General features: G+C 37.2%; 1 protein-coding gene across 3 annotated transcripts in view; it reads left to right on the top strand.

Annotated features, from left to right (window-relative positions):
• Positions 1 to 5,061: 5,061 nt before the first annotated feature.
• Trpc6 (transient receptor potential cation channel subfamily C member 6) overlaps positions 5,062 to 22,811 on the top strand; it is a 123,178-nt gene continuing 105,428 nt past the window's right edge. The window contains exon 1 of one of the 3 annotated variants that reach the window (XM_010642037.2): positions 5,062 to 5,613. In XM_010642037.2, the coding sequence (XP_010640339.1) occupies positions 5,444 to 5,613 (170 nt within the window). In that variant the 5' untranslated portion in view covers positions 5,062 to 5,443. The remainder of the gene's footprint in view (positions 5,614 to 22,811) is intronic. The other 2 variants (XM_033764299.1, XM_033764300.1) reach the window with 2 other exon arrangements.

The raw sequence follows: 22,811 nt of genomic DNA, 5'->3' as shown, positions 1-22,811 counted from the left end.
TTCTTTTTATTTCACTTAATTGGTACATTTTATATACATTATGATCACATTCATCATTGGGAATTTGTGCCTTTACATGATATATCTTAGATCTTATTCCCCTTGCCTCCATTCCACCACTCCACCCTTCCCTATTTACAAAAGTTTGGTTTCCATTTTTCTTTTTTTCTCATATTTTTTCTTTCCCTTCTTTCCTTGCCCTCCCCAGTTCCCCCTCCCTCTGAAACTTTTCTTCCTATTTTATATTTGGGTCCTCATTTAAACTTTCAGTTTCTCACACCAGAGAGAGAGAGAGAGAGAGAGAGAGAGAGAGAGAGAGAGAATTCAGAATTTACACGTGTGTCCTATTTATTTCACTTAAGAATATGACCTCAGTATGCATCCATGTAGCTCTAAGTGGCTCTAGTTCATCATTCTTTATGGTTTTGCAGTACTCCATTTCATATATTAAAACACACACACACACACACACACATCTTCTTTATCCAGTCTCTTTACCCAGTTGATGTGCATTTCAGCTGTTTCCAAGATTTAGCTATTAAATACTGTGCCTCTATAAAGATGGGTGCACATATATCACTGGTATGATGCTTTGAATTCTGGGAAGATACCCAGCCGGTGAGTAGCTGGGTCAAATGGGATTTCTCATCCTAGTTTTTTTGTGAGAAATCTCCACACTGATTTTCAAAGTGGTTGCAGCAGTCTGCACTCTCACCACCACACAGAAGCATTCCTTTTCTCCCGCAGCCCTGCCAGCATTTGTTACTGGTTAATTTTTCAATAGCAGCCATTGTTTCTGGGGTGGGGCAGAATCTCAGCATTGTTTTCATTTGTGTCTCTCCACTGACTAGTGATGTTGACATTTTTTCATATGTGTATTTTCTGTTTCTACTTCGTTTGAGAAATGTCTGTTCACTTTGGATGCCCACTTTTGGATTGGGTCTTTAATTTTGGGGGGGTCTGATTTTTAAATTTTTCTTATGTATTCTGGATAGTAGACCTTTGTCTGAGGGATAGCTGGTAAAATTTTTTTCCTATATCTTGGATTGTCTTCTCACTCTTTTGATGGTTTCTTTTGCTGTTCAGATGCTTTTTAATAAAATGAGATCCCAGTTGTTGATCTTTGTGCTGGTTCCCTTGCAAGTGAGGTTTTGTTCATAAAGTCTTTTGCTATGTCAATGTCTTCAAGTGGTCTACCTAACTTACTTTTTAGCAGGTTCAGTGTTTCTATTTTAATATTTAGATCTCTGATCATTTTCAATTTTAGTTTAGTTCATGGTGAGAGATATAGGTCTTTTAGTCCTTGGCAAGTTGAAACCCAATACTTCTAGCACCATTTATTAAAGAGGTTACCTTTCCTCCATTGAGGGTATTTGGCTCCTTTGTCAAAGATGAGGTAGTTGAGTATGTCTGGATTTGTTTCTGCATCTTCTACTCTGCTCCATTGATTGTTGGGTCTGTTTCTTTGCCAGTACCATGCTTTATTTTTCTTTTTTGCTCGACTTTGGTGATTCATATCTAGAAATCTCACCATTTCTTCTGTGTTTTCTATCTTATTGATTCTCAAAGTAGGTACCAATGCCCCTCTGGATTTCTGGAGGATCTGTTGTAATTTTACCCTTTTCATTCCTAATGCATGGAATAGAACATTTTCTTTCCTTTTTTTGATAAGGCTGGCTTAAATTGATTGGTACTTTTTAGGCATACAGTACAGTTACATTCATCATTGGGATCTTGTACCTTTACATGATATATCTTAGTTCTTATTTTTCCCCATTCCCCTGCCCTCCCTTCACCCCCTCCACCCTGCCCTGTTTACAGAGGGATTTTTCTTGATTTTGATGCATTTAGTCTTAGAAATGTAAAAAAGTGAATAGTAGGTTAAAATTAACCCTAGTTTGGAAGACAATATTGGAAAAATTACTTTCTGTTCAAAGTTATATATAAATTTATCATACACATAGTAGAATCATCAATAAAGGATATATTATTTGATGATGACTTTTGTTAGATAGGAACCCCAAAACAAACAAACAAACAAACCTAAAGTAACTCCATCCATTCTTGAAATCTTCCCTTACTCAAAACAAGGGTGACATTCATCCATAAACCAGCTATCTTTTCAACAGTATTTTGTTTATCAAACAAAGGGCCTTACTCAGCCCTTACTTTTCAATTCTTTTCTGACAAATATACTTTATGATAACTTTGGGAAATAGATTACCATCAGCATTCTGATACCTAATTAAGAGAAATTTAGTCCTACAGGACTGTTTCTAAGTCAAACCATGGTAATTGGAAGTGCTTACAAAATTCCTATAGGATTCTGGACATTTTTGCTAAGTTTGAAACAAGTCAAACACTAAAATAGATCGATATCTTTACTTTTCTATGTTTCTATTAGTTAACAACAATAAAATTTTAGCATCAAGAGATATATCAAATGAGCTTTATTTTTATTTGTAAAGAGTAATTATAATCCTTTTACTTTTAATGTTAGGACACTGAGATTTGAAATCTATTTTAACTTCATCCCGATTTTACTCAGACTAGAATCAAAATTTATCAAGGAAACAGTGCGTATATATGTAAAAGGCAAAAGTCCTCAAAGATATCCTTGATTTTAACAACAGAGACACATAGCCCATCTTAATCATCATATTTGAGTTAGCATTTAAATTGTCCTTTTTAATTTCAGTGCTATGTACACACTGCATAAACATACATAAGTTGTCATGTACCACAATTTCCAACTTTGTGATAACTATATATTTACCCATTTAGTAATTTTTAATCTTGAAAACTGTATTCCTTCTTTGTTACTCCAGAGTTACTCAATATTTCTATAATGGATTCAGGAATATTTTATCTAGAAGTTGTATTGTCTTGTTCTTTACTGGTTTCATGGGGTTTTGAATTAAATAGTTGAAACTACCTAGATGACTATAGCATATGGGAAGTTAGAGATTGAGACATCTTTGGTAATGAATAAATGATGAATAAACTGAGGCACAGAATCATTAAATGTCTTCTCTGAAATCACACAGATTCAGTTGGAGGAATGGCTGCCATAAAAATGCAGTCATTCAGACATCGAATCTATTGATTTTTCTACTTCATCATCATATACGTTCTCTTTCTGCATACACTAGTCCTTTTTATACCTTCAGGGAACTCCATAAATGTCCCATAGGTTTTATTGATCTAGTACATATTACACTTCAAAACACAGGGAAAAATGTCCTATCCTCCCAAATTATAAACTAATGTCACTTCATAAGTTTACTGCAATATTTTCAGTGTGAAGGTTGTTATGTGTCAATGAAAAACAGTGTCATGAGAAGAGGCACAAATAACTCCAAACATAACAACACCAAATAAATTCTCCCATTTTTTAAAATTTAAAGACTAACAATTCAACTAAAACCACAAATGTATTCTAAACTTTGTTTTAGTTTATGAAATTTGAACTAAATAAACAGTGCTCAAATATTACATTTTCCATGAAATTCCTCCCCTATTTAATATTTTCAGGTTATCTTATCTCTAAACATTTATTAACTAATTTGCTCAAGTCTCAGGGTTAAGCAGATACACATAGTAGTTTTCATAAACAAATTTCAAGAAGAGTATCTTATTGTTGGCTTTAATTACCAGGAAATATAATTGTAAATCACGGTTCCACATGTTGAGGTCAAAAAAGAAAACTCTTAAATCAGCAACAACCTACTTTATAATGATCCAGGTTAGTTTCTCATGGTAAGTATTCTTTCAGTGGTGAAACATTCCTCTCCTCTCCCCCACCCCATGATGTCTTGGCTCTGGTGGTCCTGGTCTTGTGCTTTTTTGATCCTCCCATGCATCCACCCATTCTAAACTCCTGTGCCAAATTCAAATCAAGGCCCTTAGAGTCCATTAGTTTCTCATCTCACCGAACTTTAGTTCTTAGTATATTGGCAAAATCAAACTTTCTAAATTTGTGAAATGCCCGCAACTGCTATCAAGTTGACTCCTTTTGTTCACACTTCAACATCCTTTTCATTGTGTACCTGGACAAGGGAAGCAAAAGTACCTTTCAAGAAAGGATTTTTATATAGTCCAGCTTTCTTCAATCCAGTTGCACTTCTGATCTTTCATGCTGGTTCCTTACCATGCATATCCCAAGTTAACTAGCACCTTCCAGGGGTCTTGTAGTCACCTAATTTGAGGTAGTCAGTCTCCAGTTATCCTCACATCAACCTGTTTTATTTTCATTGTATGTAGCTTTTGCTTCTGATGCTTTCTTATTCGCATATTTACTCTCTGGCTCTTTTCCAAGAAATCTGTATAAGGCAGACAGGTGCCTTATCTGCTGGTTTGTCTTTGAACCCTGAACTGTGTTTGGCACACAATTGGTGTTCATTAAATAATGAATGAATGAGCGGGTTCCTAATTAATGACTCCTGTTTGCACTATTACAAATACTGGTTCATTTTTGTAGAGAAGTTTTTACTCTCATATATATATATATATATATGCAGATAAATTAGAATTTTAAAGTAAATCTTAAAAACAGTTTGGAAATGTTAAGAAACATCTGGCAAAGAAACAATTATGGCATCTACAGGAAGCCTTTTCTCTAAAGTAAGCAGGTTGCTCGCTGGCCTCTTTATCGGTTATCACTGAAAATGCTTGCCTATTTTTGTTGGTTTGTTCAGGAACTAGGAACATCTGGCATTGATGGCTACATAACTTCGGGAGTAGGAAGTGGGAGAGAAAATGTCCTACGAAAATAAAGGCAGTTTGTTGGAAGGAGAGAAGTGTCCCTTTTTAAAGAGACGCTTTGTTTCCTCGGGTATTACTTATAAGTAGCTTCCTAGAAAGTCCTGAGTGTGTGTTGTTACTAAATAAGCCTACTGTGAAAGCAGCTACGCCCCCCGCCCCGCGGCCGTGTCCGGATCCGCCTACTTTAGATTTATCCTCCTCCTGAAAGTTGTGGTTACAAGACAGCTTTGGCTGTTTTCTAGGACGTCATTCTGATCCCTTTAAAGGTGGGGATCATGGCGGAGGTTGCGGGGGAAGAAGGCGGGAGCTGAGGACTGGAGAGTCTCGGTTGACATAGTAACTCTTGAGCTCGGTCTCTTTCCCTCAGCTCCCGGGCTCTGCTGCCACCCGCGGCCCCGCCTGTGCGCTCTGCCCCGGAGCCTGCCGCCTCCCTGCGAGGTCTGCTTGGCCGACGCGCTCAGGTCTAGGATCCTTAAGCACTGACTTCTCCCCGGGTCGGCTGGCAGCCACTCGCCGTGCCAGACTGCCAGGCATCGGCGCCCCTCCCTCATCCTCGCCCCCAGGGCATCGATTTGCCTTGGACCTGGGCTGCAGGTGACGCGGTCCCCTCCCACCAGGTCCCTGCCGGACCGCCAGCCCTACCCGGGAGCAGGGTCCGGGCCAGCCGAGCTCTCCAGTCATGCACCAGAGCCCCGCGTTAGTGCCCCGAAGGGGCGGCTCTCCCCGGGCCGCAGCCGGAGCCAGCGCTCGGCGCAACGAAAGCCAGGACTATCTTCTCATGGACTCGGAGCTCATGGACGACGGCTGCCCCCAGCTTCCGCTGCCTCCCTACTGCTACTACCCCAGCTAGTAAGTGCCAGCGGCGCCGCGCGAGGTTGCGCGCTCGCGGGAGTGTCCTAGCCGGATTCGCGCGCGTTTCCACCCCAGCGCGAATCTCCCAGGGCCGGAGCTGCTAGGTTTGCGCGATCCAGGGCTGAGACTCCGGGACTGCAGGGGCGCAGCCGGTCTGGGTTTGCACCCGGAGAGCACGCAGCTCCTCCAGTAGAGTGAGATCGCAGAGAACACACAATACTACGGGTGATCGGGCGGCTGGTCAATTTCTTCGCCCTGCGTCCCCAGCAGACTCTGTACAGCTGCGCAGCAGAAATGATGCAAACAAGGGCTGGTTCAGAAGTGCATCCCCTGACTCGGTCTCTGCGGGACAGATGACTAGAGCTCCGAGGGTACCTGGAGCCGCCACGGCGTGCGGGCGGCTGGGAACCCGGGCTCAAGCGCGCGCGCTCTGCCTAAGTCCTTCACGGCACGCACGGGTCCTCGAGTGGCCGGAGGGCCAGGAAGTTTGAAGGTGTGCGTGGGAGCGGGTAGACTTTTAGCCCCTCACATGCTCCTTCCTGTCCTGGGCATTGGGATGAAGACGGGGAAATAGTGCCAATTAGGCTTCTGCGGTTGTGGTTGAAGCTTTTACTGAGGCCTCGTGGGGAAGATGAGGTGTTAAGCGATGCGGACTGCGAGAACTATAAAAGTGAGGACACTGGGGTCATTTGTAGTGGCCTCCGAATAACCGCGAGCCTTTATTTAAGAATCGGGTTTTCCTGGGGAGTCGAGGTGGGGGGTTGGCCGTGGGTGAAAAGTCCCCACTCCCCACAGCTCGTGACCACCTACAGCTGGCAGATAGAGTTTCTGCCTCCTGGCCCCTTTTCTGGATTCTGCAGTCAGGGTTCTGGACCTGTTACATCCCTTCCAAGCTGTTTGCCCAGAAAAGAGTTTCTCAGCTCCTCAAACAGCTCTCAGTGGAGGGGGGATTGTGCCCCAGTGCTCCTGGCAGACCCTGTGATGGAGGGCTGAGCCTTTGGGGCCCTGGTTAGAACAGCCTAGTGCCAAAGCCCGCTGTCTTTCCCTTTTGAAGTAAGCACTGAGCACTAGGAAATGGCAGGGCATCTAATTTTTCTTTTTTTTTTTTCCTGAGATAGAAGAAAAAAGTTTGAACTGATTCCATTTATCTGTGTCCTGTGCAAGTTGAAATATTTACTATTAAAGTATTAGTATAAATTTATTTCTTTTAAAAAAGTAAGATACAATTCACACATCATAAAATTCACTCATTTTAAGTTTTGACTTAAACTTAAGTTTAAGTTGTTTAACATATAATTAAGTTTTGCAACCATCACCAATATCTAAGTCCAGGACATTTTATCACCCTCAAAAGAAATGCTATAGTTGTTATTAAATTGGAAAACATTTTTATGTCTCATATGCAGACTTCTCAAAACTTTAATAGGCATATAAATCACATGGAGATTTTGTTAAAATGCAAAGTAAAATCCAATAGGTGTTAGGTGCATCTGAGATCCTGAATTTCTAACAATTTCTCCCATGTGGTTGAGGCAGCTAGCCCACAGATCATATTGGACAGCAAGGTGATAAATCCCAAGAAAAATAATAATAGAAAAAGAGAAAACAGATCAATCCTGCATATAAAATGAAAATATGGATATTTTCAAATTTGCTTTGAATGTAAACACAGATGGGCTTTTTTATTGGCTTTGACTTGAGTTCTGCTAAGCCTGAGGGTAGTATGTTGGGTAACATGACATGCTGGCTAAATTAAATCATATGAAGTTGTACTACTTTTTAAAAATAATTAGATTATCCTATGAACAAAATTTTTCTTTTTCATTTATAATCTCTATGATCATTTGTTTCCGTGTCTGGAGGGAAAATAATTTGCTTTTAATACTTGTGGTTATACGTCGGTAGTGAGATCAAAATAAGTAATAATTTCAGGTTTTCCTGCAAACTTTTCCCAATGCTTTCTTCAAATGTGGCTTAGTGCTAAATGGAAATATGCAGTTTTTTACATTATCTGTTATTTAGGGAATAAATATTTTCCTGCCTTCATTCAGGAATTCTGTGCTACTCTTACTGGAGAGAACTCAGCAACAGAGGAATGAAGAGAAATGTTTTAACATGCTTCAGTTGATAATGTTGCAGCCACTGTAATAAGTACAAGGGGAACGTTGCATAGAATTAGATCTTGGTCTTATCAGAACCTATTACTTCCAAAACTTTCATGGTTATGATTCATCTACTCTTTTCGCTGACAAAGTCTTTAGCTTTTTCTAGTTGAACAATCAAGAAACTTTATCATAATCTTAAGCAATAAACAACAGTACTTCAGCACCTATCACATATGTAAAAAAAAACTAAAGAAAACTACTTTTCTCTGGTAGAGTACAAATAAACTCTTCCATATGCTTTTGACTTGTTATTTAAGCAATTTCCTGCAGTTTTACTGCGTGGGAGGTATATTATTTATAATAGTAGCAATCACCACATACTTTAGATATGGTATAGCCATTTTCTCAAATCACAAAGATTTTTACTTATCCCAACTCTTTATAACTTGCCTCTTCTGTGCTATAAATTCTCTGACTGTTGCTGAATAATTCTGTTTTATAATTCACTTTTGTCAAATAATTTTTTACATATATTTTTTGAGCTTTCACTACTGAAAAGTGTATTAAATTGTCTTATGTGAGAGGAGTTGCATATTTTGAGGCCTTGATAGTATAATTTTGGGTATTTTGAAGTGGTGATTCGAGTTTTCTTTTTTCCCCCCATTTAGATTGGAAATCAATGAATATACTTTACTATAACCAATGTTTAGTGGTGATTAGCAACAGAAATCCATGTCCTGCCAAGGTATCAGGAAAAATACCAGATTTTCTTTATTTAAAATTTAAAAATGTGTCTCTATTCTATTACTTCTAAACATGAGGAAGAATCCCACACAGGCAGGCACACACAGACACACCCACCCACACTTCTAAAGTCTTAAACTTGAAACAGTCCAGCTAAACCTTTCGCTAGGAGAGGACTAATTGATTGATTATAAATAATGAAACACTAAACTGCTTGTATAAACTAAAGCTCTAGCAAAACAGTAGACTATAGTGATAATCTTTAGAAACTGTCTTATTATAAGACCTAAAAATATTGAATAAAATATTTTGAATGACTTAAAATATTACTTAATTCTCAAAATAATTTTAACAATCCTATTTGCCAGAAGCAAAGCATGAAGCCAGAGTACAGATTGTGAAGTTATACTATGGCCACTCTGGAAAGTACTGTGCCTCAGTGACCCACGAGCTAAGATTTTAGCATCCACTCGACAGAAGGAAGGCAAAGCCTTAATTTCAAAGACAGCAGAGAAGTGAACTGAGGCATCCCTTGCATAAAACCAAATTCCTTATTTTACTAAAAAATTAGGCTAGGAAATATGTCCACTAGTACAGAGGGAGAACAAGAAACTGCATACTACTAAGAAGATATCTTCCCCTGAGAATTTCAGCTTGGGACCTGCATGCCATGTGATTTTTTTGTTTTTGTTTTTCATACTACCTAGCTGACCTAAAAATCCTCCAAGACTCTACAAGAGTAAAACTCAAAACCATTATGAATGAACATTAGCAACCATGTAAACTGCTTATAATTTTCTTGAACAAAGCAAGCCCAGCTGAAGATATATTCAGTATAATTAATGATGAAACAATGAGGAAATAAGAGAGACAAGAGAGAGTCAGCCAAAGACAGAATCCATGTAAGTCAGCATAAGATATAACAGCAATATTGAATGCTCAGGAACTTAAGATAATGTAGTAACATGAAAGAGAATACCAAATAAGGAATCTGAATTGTTGACAATATAAAAAGAACATATAGAAACTCTAAGAAAAGGACAAGACATTTTAAAAAGTAGATAAATGAAGCATCTATAAAATAAAAATATAATTCTTGAAATAAAGCACAGAGAAAGGGTTAAAATGCAGATTAGACATAGCATTACTGATGACAATGCCCAATATGCAAACATGTAAAGGAATGGAAAATATTAACATTATTAAGAGTCATAGAACTAGAAAGTAGGACTATCAGAAGGAGAAAGTGAAAAATAGGGAATAGGTAACATTTAGATAGATAATGGTTGATGATTGTCCAGAAATGGTGGATTCTCATGATGTGGTACATAACCATTTAAACACATTTAAATTGCAGACTACCCACCAAAGACATAAAAAAAACCATTAAAAATTAACCAAAATCTGGGAACTTGAAGAAATGTTTTAAAATTTAAAATATTTGCAATGGAAATACACTCATAATTTATTTTTATATGAAAGTTATATAATCATCAGAGCTATGGTTTTTCTTTTACATAAAATACATTTTTCTTCTATATTTATTATGTAGTATTTCATGCAGAGTCACTGTTCTAGTGATGATAGGGTCACTTTAAAACATAGTTATGGACAAAAACTTTTCTAGGGCAACATTATTATATCATACTATTAGAAGAACCTCCAAATTTTTAATTTCATGTTAAAAAACAAAAATTGCTTTTATGATGGATCATGATGGATCCTTGAGATTTTTTACTGACTTCAGGGAGGTTTTATATGGCCTGAAACCTACATATTGAACAGTCCCAGCCTTGAGTTCTGGATTTAAGAGAAATACAGTAGCCTAGTGTTAGAGACCACAGATATGAAAAGTGAACTCTCCCAACCACAGCCTTCTTTTCTTGGGCACAATAAATTCAGATTTGAACACACCTGTGTATCAAATGATGGAATGAAGAATTCAAATTGTAGACTAGAAATTTTTTTCCTCACATTACTTGCTAATAGAGCACATTTTTCTTAAAGAAAGTTTAAGATTGAAGTTAAAGTCTAGACTCGGGCCTATAAGTAATTATTAAACATACTCTTTTAAAATAAGTATGCTTTTTCAAACATCTGTTTTACTTTTTAACACTTATTTGTTTGAATATCTCTTCCCCTTACTATACTGTAAGCCTGCAGAGGTAGGCTTTCCTTCAACAAAATTACTCAACAAAATTTCTTCTCTTGAACATTAATTCTGCCAAGGAATAAATGACACTAGCTTATTTCATGAAATACTTCTGGATCCTTTCAGGTAAAATAATCAATTTCTATAGAGAAAGAGATACTTTTATATTCCAACTGCTTGTGACTGTGATTCATTTTCTTCTAGAAAACCTTTCACTATGATGCATTCTTTTTCCTACAGGTTCTTTTACTGCCACTGACATGCTACTCTTCATTTAGCTCTATCTCTAAGCTCATCTCTTAAAGTTTCCCATGTGTGGCTTCTGAGATGAGGCTATATTTCCACTAGAACCTGTTCAATTCTCGGGGATAACCAAAAAGAGCAGACAGAAAACTCAGGGCTGACTAAATCTGCTCTTCTATGCCTTTTACAGAGTCTTGGAATTCTCCTAAGGAATGAACTTGTCTAGCCCACGCTTCATTCCATTGGCAGCATGCGTTTGTGCCTTTCCTCCTCAGACCACCTTCAATCAATTTAGCCTTCAGTAGTGTTAGGATAGACAGAGGAAAGGGCATCTTCCCCTTTTGTCTCCAGGTAAGATCTGCCCTTCGAATGATTTCCTCCTTTGGATTTCCTTTCCTGGGTGATTGGCTTTAGGCATATCCACTCATTTAAGCAAAGACCCCACCACTTGCCAACAGTCCTGTGGCTTCACTCTTTTACCCCAAAGATCAGTTGTCTCAGAGCATGACAATCCACCAGGGATATAGGGAATTTCCCAATAAAAGTGAAGTATTCACTTCCTTACAAGGTGAAGCTGTCAATGGCAAATAAAATCAATCAAAGGGAGCCTTTGTGATACCATGGGGGTTTTTTATACATACCTTATATAGTGGCTAAGTATGCAGCAGGAATCCTAGTATCCATTACATCTTTTGAAATAGTATCTATAACCCTAAAGCCAAGACCTGGACTTTTGCTAAAACTGACAAATGGAACAACGATCAATGAAAAATATAATTCGTGAAACAAAAACTTAATGGAAGAATTAAGATACAGATTGGACAAAGAATAATTGATGATAATACCCTAGATTCAGAGACATAAATAAAGACTTGCAATGTGGAAACTGCTTCTCAGGGGAAAGCAGTGTAAAAATTACCTTTATCTCTGATTTCTATTCTTTATTTAGGAGTCAGCATCTCCCACAGCCACTTGGATTAATGGTGGGTCTCTTATAATTGACCATTTTGGAGTTCTCTGTTCTGCATAATTAAAACCACCCGTTATGTGTCCAATCCTCCCTTGACTTGAAGTGATGAGTATCTGCTGGTAACAAATGATTACTATGAAACATATTTTTAGGTGCCAAAATTGTAGGTTATTGAGTGATTGCCAGATGTGTTTAAATGCTCACATTTATTCTTTAACAGAATGTTTGTTTACTTCTAAGAAGACACTGCATATTTTTTTTCTGGACAGTTATGTTCTTTGAGCTACAAAAAGTAACTTTGCATGGCAATTCATCTTTTGGAGAGTAAAAGTCATAAAAAACATTTTTCTTGAGTCCATTTTTTTCTCCTTTTCATAAAAAATGCTAAATATAATTGGATCCAGTTGGATAAAATTGTCATTCGTGATTGCTCTTTGTTTAGGAAATCTTTTGCTGGGACTTTCAATACATGGAGAAGTGCTCATCTCTAACCCCAAAATCAATTATACTTTTTCATTTAAAATTTGTTATGCTGTTCAAGACTGTAAGCCATGTGATTGGCTGAATCACATTTCTTACAGAAGATCTTTTTAGGGCAGCATATCAAAATGAGCATTACAGATACCCAAACAACAGATATGATTGTGGAGTCACTGTTCTCTACCTAATTCAGCTAACTCAGCCACAACAACAACAAAAAAAATGATTTTAACTAGAATTATATAGGGTTCAGTGTAAGTTTCTGCTTCTGTAGAGGATTATTTCAAAACATTTATATTTATTTACAGTAACTAATATCTTTTGAATACCTACTCTGTTAGCAGGTCCTTATATAGTTGTCATACAAACATACTTTCCTCTGGAGAGTAGCCATTTGACTGTTTTAATATCCATTTTATAAATAATGGTGAAATTTACAGATGTTAACAAATATGCAGAAATTTAAACAGCTGGTAAATTGTGTTCAAGTAGGAAAAACCTAGTACATCTCAGTGCAGGCTGGAACACATGCACTGAAGGGCTGGCAGGTTGCATCAAATCTCCTACCCTCTCGGCATCTCCTATAATCATGCTGTTACCAGGCACAGCTGGATAGAGGTGGGCTGTGCATTTGGAAAGCATGCTCATTATTCGTTCCATCTCCACTCTCTTGTCAGAGTTTTGGGTTGCCATAGGTTGGTTCTGATATTCTGAACCAAGATTCCTTGAGATATGCTTATTATAGCTAAATTAATCTCCGGCTGAAGGGAGAAGACATAAAGAAAACAGAAGTTTAAACAGCAGTGCTAAGTATGTTTAACCGTTGCTGGAGGTCAAGCTTTATGTACTGTTTTCTTCACTAGTTTGTTAATCTATTTATTCATTTACTTTGGATGGCCTATGCTAGGCTCTGTTCTTCATTTTATTTTATTTTTCCTTTTAACTATTATGTTTTATTAGTACATGCTTTACCCATGTTTACAGCTAGGCCATTTTCTAAGTGCTTTAGAAGTATTAGCTCATTTAATCCTTATAAAATATATGTGATATGTACTTTTTTAAGTCTTCATTTTACTGATAAAAAACAAAACAGTCACAGAAAAAGGAGGTTAAGCAACTTGCCCAGTGTTACATAGGTATTAGTGGCAAGAGTGGGAAGGATGAAAGGAAGGAGAAAAAGATTCTAACACTTATTTTGATAAACAGTGAAATGAGGTTTTGAAAAATTGTCAGTCTTTGTACCAAAATAAATAGTCTACAGATTACTCACTGTTTTTATCAGAGATCCACAAACTGATTAGGACTCTTTAAAAACTGCAAAAAACAAAGCTTTCTCTCTCTCTCTCTCTCTCTCTCTCTCTCTCTCTCTCTTTCTCCCTGTCATGTAGGTGAAACTGTGTTCTAATGGAGGTTGTATGAGAGAAACCAGGATTTGCCCAATTTTAAGAGCATTCTGAGTGGTATTCTTCTGAAGGTGTACATTGCCAGAAATCGATTACAGCGTGGACAGCCAAGTTAAGATTGATTGCCTATTCACAGCAGGTTTCCTGTGTCAGTTACGGCTTCTCTGGTGTTCAGCACAGAACACTCGCAGAAAACTGGGGAAGCTTTTCTTCATGGGAATTGCTAACAAAATTATCCCAAGAGTTATGACATGATTTATAAACGTAGCAGAAATATCCTTTTAGGGCGTTAAATGGTTATAGATAATCCCATTTTTGTTATTACTGTGTAAGCTGTCTTGAAACAGAATTTTGCAATGAATAGATTGAAAGGCAGCAGGGATGGCTGTGAAGCTTTGATCCCTGGGCAGTGTGAAATTCCCACCTCTGCAGGCTGAGTGTTTCTGCAGGACCCCTTTCCTTGGGGATGTATTTGGGCTGGGAGTATTGAAGGATTCATTAATTTATTACAACAAGCTTTTGCTTAAGTTCCTTTGATGTGCGAGGCACTACATGCGAAAACTGTGCATGCCATGTTTCATCAAGTATAAGCTCCAATGAATTATAACTGCCCGGATATTTTATGTACCTTTAAGACACAACAGAAAAGCAAATGAGCTATCATTTAAATTATGTCCTAGATTTTATTTTTATCTTTTGAAACAGCTCTTTATACTTGATCAGCTATGGATTTGGGTTATATATAACTCAGACACATATGAAAAAGAAAATATAAAATGAATTTCTTACAGTATCACTAAAGCACCTTGACATTTGGGAATGGACTCTCCTGAGTGACTGTTTAACTTGGAATATTCACTATCTGTATTTTCCCACACAGTGTTATTCTCTGTGCCAAACAGAACCTTGATGATGAAGTATTCCTTTGAAGAATTTGAATAATCTGTGATAAATCAACTCTTTTTGGTGCTAGGTAAACTATTTAGAGATAGCCTTCTTTGAGTAACAATTCCAGGATGCTGCTAAACAAATGTGATTTATGATCATTCCTTGTGTATCCCATTGCCCACCAGCCCCGCATTTGTTATTTATGCTTACAGGATTGTTCCACTACTTCTCCCAGTATTTGTTTTTAAGCCATTGTGATCCATTCTGAACCTTTAGATGCTTTGCTCTTAATGTGTGTACAAGCAGTGGTGAGGAAAACTATGTCATGGTAATGATTGACCTCTGTCTGACAGCAATTGCAACAAGGCTTAGTTTGTAAGACATGCTCTCTTCCAAGGCAGTCAAAATAGGAGAAACAAATGTCTTAGAATTAATCAAATATGATGTCCAGGGTACTAGAGATAAGGTAAGTGATAGAGGAGACATGGAGAACTGTGAGGCAAACCTTTATGATCTGTCCAGAATTTAAAAGTTTAAAAATATGAGATTAAAAATATTAAATGAGAATTTAATGATCAGATATCAGCAAATTAGAAAATAGTATATTTTAAATCAGAGAAGTCTCATCAGATACCTATTATACACCAAGTGCTATTTATGATGGATAGGTATTTTCAGAGCATAAATGATCGGATGTGTTATACTTGATATCAGGAGTGTAATGTCAGAGAATTTTGCTTTATGAGACAGAATGTGAGAAAAATTGCCTTTCTGGTTTCTTAAATAAAAGCATGAAACAATAATTGCATACTTAGAGATTAAAAGAACATTAAGTTTATTTTATATTTTTTCATTAATTTTATTGATATAATTACATATACAATATACTGACATTCATTTTTGGGAATCTGTACCTTTATGTAATTTGGTGTTTTACAGTGTTATGGTTTATATCTAGAGGTCCCCCCAAATCATATACAGAGTAGAAGAATAAAATATGTAAAAACCACTGATCTTGAACATATTTTAGAATCTGTACAAAATTTTTAAAATGAAAGTTGTGTGTGTGTGTGTGTGTGTGTGTGTTTGTGTGACTTTGAAGTAGAAAGATTTGGCACACTGGGAGTGGTGGTGCATGTCTGTGTAATCCTGGCTGGCTGAGAGGCTGAAGCAGGAGGTTCACAATTGCAAGCCAGTTGCAGTAGCAACATCCCAAATACCGAATATGGCTTCCAGAATGGCCAGAACAGATCCAGAAGAGTCTCACCATTACAGGAAGCTCTACAGCATAGTGTTGTATTTACAGGCTGGAAATTCAGCTCAGCGGTAGAGCATTTGCCTAGCATGTTTGAGGCCCTGGGTTTATTCCCTAGTATAGAAAAAAATTAAGGCATGGATCTCATGTATGTATGATTGGTTAATTCTCATTCTAACCTAAATAAAGACTTGCTTTGTATATTACTAATAAGTTTTGTCTTTTATTTTTAGCCTACAGTATATCAGAATGACCAATGACAAGAGGCAGTACTTAAGACTTTATAACTTTGATTGCTGTACCTTTCCTTAATATCTTCACAAAAATGAATTACTCAAATAGAATATTATTAGTATACGAGGAAATGTCCCAAAGCCTTCAAGTCTACTTATAACACTGATATTTTATTGGCAACAAGGTATATAACTGACACTCATAATTGTATTCTGGATTTATCAAAAGAAACTTGAGCATTATAAACATAATTTAAGAAAGGCTATGAGCAATCCATTTTCAAAGATTTAAAATTCAGTACAGTTAACACTTTAACACATGATAGTAAACTAGAATATTCCTGTAAGTGGATCAACTCATTGACAACAATGAGGTACAACCTGAAGCCATGCTGTAGGAGCTCAGCATACTAGACTCTGCCTTCTGACTTCTGCGTGTTTTCCTTCAATTGTTAATTCTCATTGATTTGAACTTTGTGTCCTGATAATTAACATCAGGTGCTTCTGACTGCTGTGCACTTTTTTTCTACTATTCCCTTCCCCAGAATACCTGTGCCTCATTTTCACCAAGAGCATGTCTCAGAGAATTTTTCCTTGAACTCTGTCCTGCATTTCAGGCTGCTTCTCCTTTGAGTGCTCATAATATTTGGGCCGATTTACCTCATAGTTCTTACCACACTGTGGTACAAGGATCCATTTCCATGTCTTTTGTATTTGGGTTTCAGGTACCTGAGGGCAGGGACCAGGGACCAGTACTATACTTGTTAGCTATAAAAGATTGTGTCACATATAATATCTAATGGAAGGATGGTTCATTGAATTGGTCTTGTCTAATCCCAAATGCCTAGGCAAATAATAAAACAAAGTAAAGCAGTCTGGTATAAAGGTAGTATGGTGAAGGACTTTGTGACTTTCAGATGATATTCTTCACAAAAATGACAGTCTCCATTTAACTCTGCTCAGTTCTTGCCAGGAGGCACCAGAGGCTTGTGTTCCTAAACCCTTTGATTTTTTAAAGAAAAATAAGATATAATATTTTATTTTATAATTTTTTTGAGACAGGGTCTCAATATGTAGTTGAGGCTGACCTGGAACTCACTATATAGCCCAGGCTGGTCTCGAACTCACAGCCATCCTCCTGCCTCAGCCTCCCGAGTGCTGGGATTACAGGCCTGTGCCACCATGCCCGGCAAGATATAATATTTTATTTTATAATTTTTTTGAGACAGGGTCTCAATATGTAGTTGAGGCTGACCTGGAACTCACTATATAGCCCAGGCTGGTCTCGAACTCACAGCCATCCTCCTGCCTCAGCCTCCCGAGTGCTGGGATTACAGGCCTGTGCCACCATGCCCGGCAAGATATAATATTTTATATGGGAAGTGTTCTGATATTTCAAACACCAAATGGTCCAAAAGGGTATTAAATCATATATAACTTCCAGATTGATATTTTTTAAAGATTTAGAATGAATAACAAACGGGTCAGTTCCCATGAAATTCTAATTAGAATTTGAAGAAATTTTGCTTGTTCAAATACTAACATAACCAAAACATTGATCCAAAACAAAGCAAAAGTAAACTCATAATCTTAGTATCATGGAGGTTTTATTTTTATTCCTGAAGTTAGGCTGACTGATGTTACTTTTTCACAGGGTAGTCAGTTGGCACTTTAAAAAGGGACTGTCAAAAGAAAGACTGAATTGCCAGTAGTGCTTTCAAGCTCATGGGAAAAATGAATCTTAAAACATCACTGCAATAAAATCCCTTCAAATTATCAAAAATTCTCCCAATCCCCTTTAAAAAAGTTATAGGAGCTGGTTAGCATTATGAAGCCTCAAAATATCTGCTTTATGAAAATCTATAGTGATAATTTCATGGAAAACCTTTCTCAAGGGAATATCTGGGATAGTATTCCTCAAAGTATTATAAATAAAAGCTTATTTATATAAAATTCTTAACATTTTATTTCCCTGCCTTCAGAAAAACTATGACCAGTTCTCACAGAAGTCTGGTACTGCCCACTGTAAGGACAAATAGAGTTCTTTTTAACATTTGTTTTACATTAAAAGTTCACATCATATTCCAACATGTTCCCATGCTCTTCTGAAAATAAAATCCTTTTTCCACTACTGCTTCCTACAAAAAATATGCAATGTGTTTATCCATAACTTCGAACGTCCTTTCCTCACACCACATCCTCAGTGGTATTCATACCAGGACAAGGGGTGCACCAGTGACTCACGTTGATGACTATGAGCAGAAGATATCAGACCAATTACTTACCAAGCTCAGGCCATGAGCAAATGCACTGAGTACACAGGACCCTTCCCAGACAGGAAAAGGAAGCAAAAGGAGCCAAGGGAAGCCTATAAAAAATAATAACGCAATAGAAGCGTGGTCCGCTTCAGCATGGCAAAAGGATGGGATGCTGTGTGACAAATCTGCAAAGAAAGCTACTTTGTAACGGAAGAAATAACATAGAGGATCCATATGTTGCATGACCAATTGACCCCAAACCTAAAGCATCCTGCCTTTGAAGAATACGTGAAAAAGCCTGATTTCACCAAAAAGAAAGTTGTATAATCATCTAATGAGTATGCATTTCACAAGACCAAACAAAATGCTTCAAAATGTGCAACTTCCCTGTTTGCGGCAGTATCCTGATGGCCTTAGCAGAGTTTGTGCTCAGAGACTGTCGAGGCAGTAATGTCCCAGCAGTGAAACTTATCCAAGTAACAAGGAAAACACAAATGTAAACTGAACAAGCTGAACCCATGAAGTAGAATCATTGTGACCTGCTTCAAAACTCCAAAGCACTGAGAGCAAACCAAGTTTAGGGAAGACCGAGCGGGAGGGTAAACAGCCGCGTACCCAGCCCAAGCAAGAGGACAGACAGCACAGGGCAGCGAAAATGGGTTGGGTTGACTGAGAAGCTCATGCAGAAGACCAGCTACCAACCATCTCTGCCTGGAGAAAGTAACTCTCATTTACTTTTAGTTTAACTTAGGGTTAAAGAATTTTATTGACGGGCTGTTTTTCATTTGTGTTCTTTTATTTTCCCCTCATTCTCTGAGTGGAGCAAGAAAGGGGGTAGAGTGAGGCTGCACTCATCTGTCTCTTCTCAATCATTGTCCTGTTCTGGGAAGCAACTGTGTGACAATGATTAGGGCACAAAGGGGTACTGCACAGTGACTCTCCTTGTAAGCAGGAAACACACCATATTCCCAGTTCATATGTATCGTATACATAGATTCATGCAGCCATGGGAAACATTAAGAATTCCAGTATAACCAGGCCATTGTTTATTATCTTAATTATTTTTCATTGTTGCTTAACTTTGAAGAGACCCTAGGTTTCTAGTTAATATATCAAGTATAACAGAAATACAAATGGAAGATTTAAAATGGATGTATGCAAATTTTCTGGCTTAGGTTCTACGCAAAATTGATACGGTATGAATAAATAAATAAAATACCAAAATAAAAAGCCCTAAGTCCTAAATAAAAAGCCAAAGGTTAAAAGGAAAAATTTCCATTTTCAATTCTTCCTGTTAAAGTGATACAGCATACAGTATGCTATCTCATACATTCATCCCATTGCATATACTGGCCTGTCTGCCTGGAATGCTGATTTCTCCTTCCTCTTTATTTGTAGAACTACACTACATCTGATTATATGTAGTTTAAAAGTCACCTCTTGTGAATTCAGCTCTATTCTTGCATCTATTTTGGTATTTCCATGTGTATTAAACACATACACTTTCCCTACTAAATTACGATCACATAGGATAGCATCTAGTACAGAGAAGATACTTAAAAACAGTTCTTTTTCTTCAATTGTCTTGCTTTCCTTTTTATGCACCCTATTGCTGGCTTCGTGTCTATAACCTGAAATACCTTAAGTACGTCTTTGTGGGGAGAATAATGCAAGAGTGCATTTACTTTACTAAAATGAACTATGGAGACAGAAAAGATGTATGCAGTAGAGATAGTGCATAATTCTGAGCCAGTGCAGTACAGTGTATACTGAGATCTCAGCAGGTGAGCTGGTAGGGTGGAGAAGAAAGCTATAAAATTTTAGAAACAGGATGTACATGGATTCTGAAGTATTTATCAATAGGCATGAGACCAATAGTGCTTAGTTTAGGCTAACATTGGCACCGAGAGAGTCTGATAAGGTGAATGGGCAAGGCAATAGGCATTAATGGGCAACAAGAAATTTGGTTTTAGCCTATGGTGTCATCTTTATTTTTGAAATTTTATTTAGTTTGAAATAGGGTGCCAGTAACAACAAAGGTTCAGGTTTACAAAACCAGGTCAGGAAGAAACAAAAACAAAATTAAAAAATAAAAATAAAAAAGGCTGGTATTAAGGGAGGCAGGTAGAAGATTGGTTATAGGGAGCATATGACAAGGGGGATGTTTGGGTTCTGCAGTAGGCCTGCTCCAGTAATGACTTCACTGGCCAGAATAACTGCGTGGTCAGAACCAGGACCCTGCAGGTCCACGGCCTTCAGTCTTACAGGGAGAGGAGGAACTAACATGGTCTTGTTTTGAATGTGCTTCACCCTGTGGCTTTTATCTCACTCCACACTAGAATCCTACTTCCTTCCTGAATTTCTGCAAACTTGAAGCTTCTCTTTTCACGTGAGCGGAATATAACACATTTCTTTTCCGTTATATAAGAAAAGAATGATTTCTTGGTTCTGATATTTTCATTTTATTTCTGCCTGTAGACACAGAAAAACCGCTCTGGATAAAGTCAGACACTCTCTGTCACTATCGTTTATATTCATGCCATATCATCTAGACATTTGTAATTCTACCCAGAGCCCAACATTAGCCCAAGTCCTTCTCCATGGGGGTACCGTGTATACTTTGCTCCAAGAGGAAAATAATAGTGTAGGAATTCTAGAGAAAACACACAGAGCTTAAGACACTTATTGTTTAGATAGACAGAACATTTTAAATACTATAATCTGATGGCTAGAACTATTTTTCCTTTTAGAGTACTGTATTGGACCACATCAGCCAATTTCTTCTTTTTCGCTTTGGGGAATTTAGAAAGACTAAATGATGAAAAGAAAAAAATCTGAAAAACAAAACTTGGTTTCTGACTTATTTCCTTAGGTTCTCTTTTGTGTCATAATGGACTCACAAATGATTTATTTGATACAAATGCTTCCTGACACATTTTGTTTCTTGACATGTAAACTACTGAGGCAGAAGATGATAAAAATAATTTAGGATGATTAGAAAAATCCGCCTCCTGTGGCCTGCTTATTATTTTTTCAAGTATAGGCCATTGTGTGTTTCAAACAAGAGTTATGTTTATTTCTTCTTTTCATCATCTTTCTCACTTCTTACAGCTAGAAGTGACTTGAAGCAGAGTAGAAACATGAATTGGGTGGCTCTGACTTCAATGAGTTAATAAAATCACAATCTTCTATATCTTGGATATAGTTAATGAAAGTAAAGTATATGATCTTAGTAATGTCAAGAACTGTAAAGAGTCTGAGATGTTTACTTGCAGTCCTATAAGATAGCCTGTCACAGTGTCATGGGTGCTGGTAGAAGACAGGAACTTCCTGGGTCACAGATGGACATTGTTTTTCTTGTAGCAATGACAGTAGCCAGTGTATCCTTAGTTTTGGATCAGCTTCCCAAAGCAAAGTTTCACAAAGATGGAAATGATGAGATGTCACCTACCCTCAGAGTGAGTTGTGTCACAGGTTAGAAGCTCTGTGGTAGTGAACCGAATTTTCTTGTAACACTGTGAATTTACGCTCTGTATGGGTGACTTCTCACCCACCAAGGCTGTTTGTCTTACAAACATCATTGAAAATATGGTTTGGCTCAAATGATAAATTTTCCTACCTCACAAGCTTTGTGGAAACTCTAGGTCTATCTGGGAACAACTGAACTTTAGGATTCTATAATCATTAATTGGTAGAGGTAATTCATCGGGAGAGGTGTAGTTGATTTAAAACTTATTTACAACTACTGATAAAATTGCCGTCTTATGACTAGATGAGGAAGTAATGAAAAGAAATTTACTTTAGAAAAAAATTACTTTAGGCTTGGAAATGCTATATTAAGTTTTTTTTCTAAATGTTATTTCTTGAGAGAATAATTTAAATAAGTTAGTTTTATTTTAGAAAAAGAAATTCTGACAAAACTATAGTTCAAGTGGTCAAATGTAATATATTTTTGGCTTTTTCAATGACAAACTGTAAAAATATTTTGTTATTGATTATGACCCCAAATTGGCTATAAATATCTAAAATGTCCCAATAAACTTAATGAATAAAAAGGGAACAAGCTGTAATAAGAGCATGTAACCACTCCCCAAGATGATTATTAGCTGCATGAATTGCAAACATGTACTAATAAAAAAGCATGCAAAAAAGATTAAAAAAAGAGGTGCCTGCACAGTGCAAGGAGAAAGAGGGCTGTGTACCAGGCAGGGAGGTATAAAAAAATAAAGTGAATTTTGCTTAGTAAGTGCCAATTTATGATATTCATTTAGTCCTTTTAATTCATTTAGCAATTTCAGTGACTGTATTTACTGACTAAATGACTGAGTACTAATTTCTAGGAAGTTTGAAACTGAGCTATTTATTTATAGAAATATGCTGAATTGAGAGTATGCCCTTATATGGAGAAACTGTCTTCTGATTACTAACATACAGAAGCATTTTTCTCCAAGCAGTCTAGATTGT

The sequence above is a fragment of the Fukomys damarensis genome, unplaced genomic scaffold (assembly GCF_012274545.1).
Source record: "Fukomys damarensis isolate Sample0158 unplaced genomic scaffold, DMR_v1.0_HiC HiC_scaffold_16, whole genome shotgun sequence".
Lineage (NCBI taxonomy): Eukaryota > Metazoa > Chordata > Mammalia > Rodentia > Bathyergidae > Fukomys > Fukomys damarensis.
This window is presented reverse-complemented; position numbering and strand designations above follow the sequence as displayed.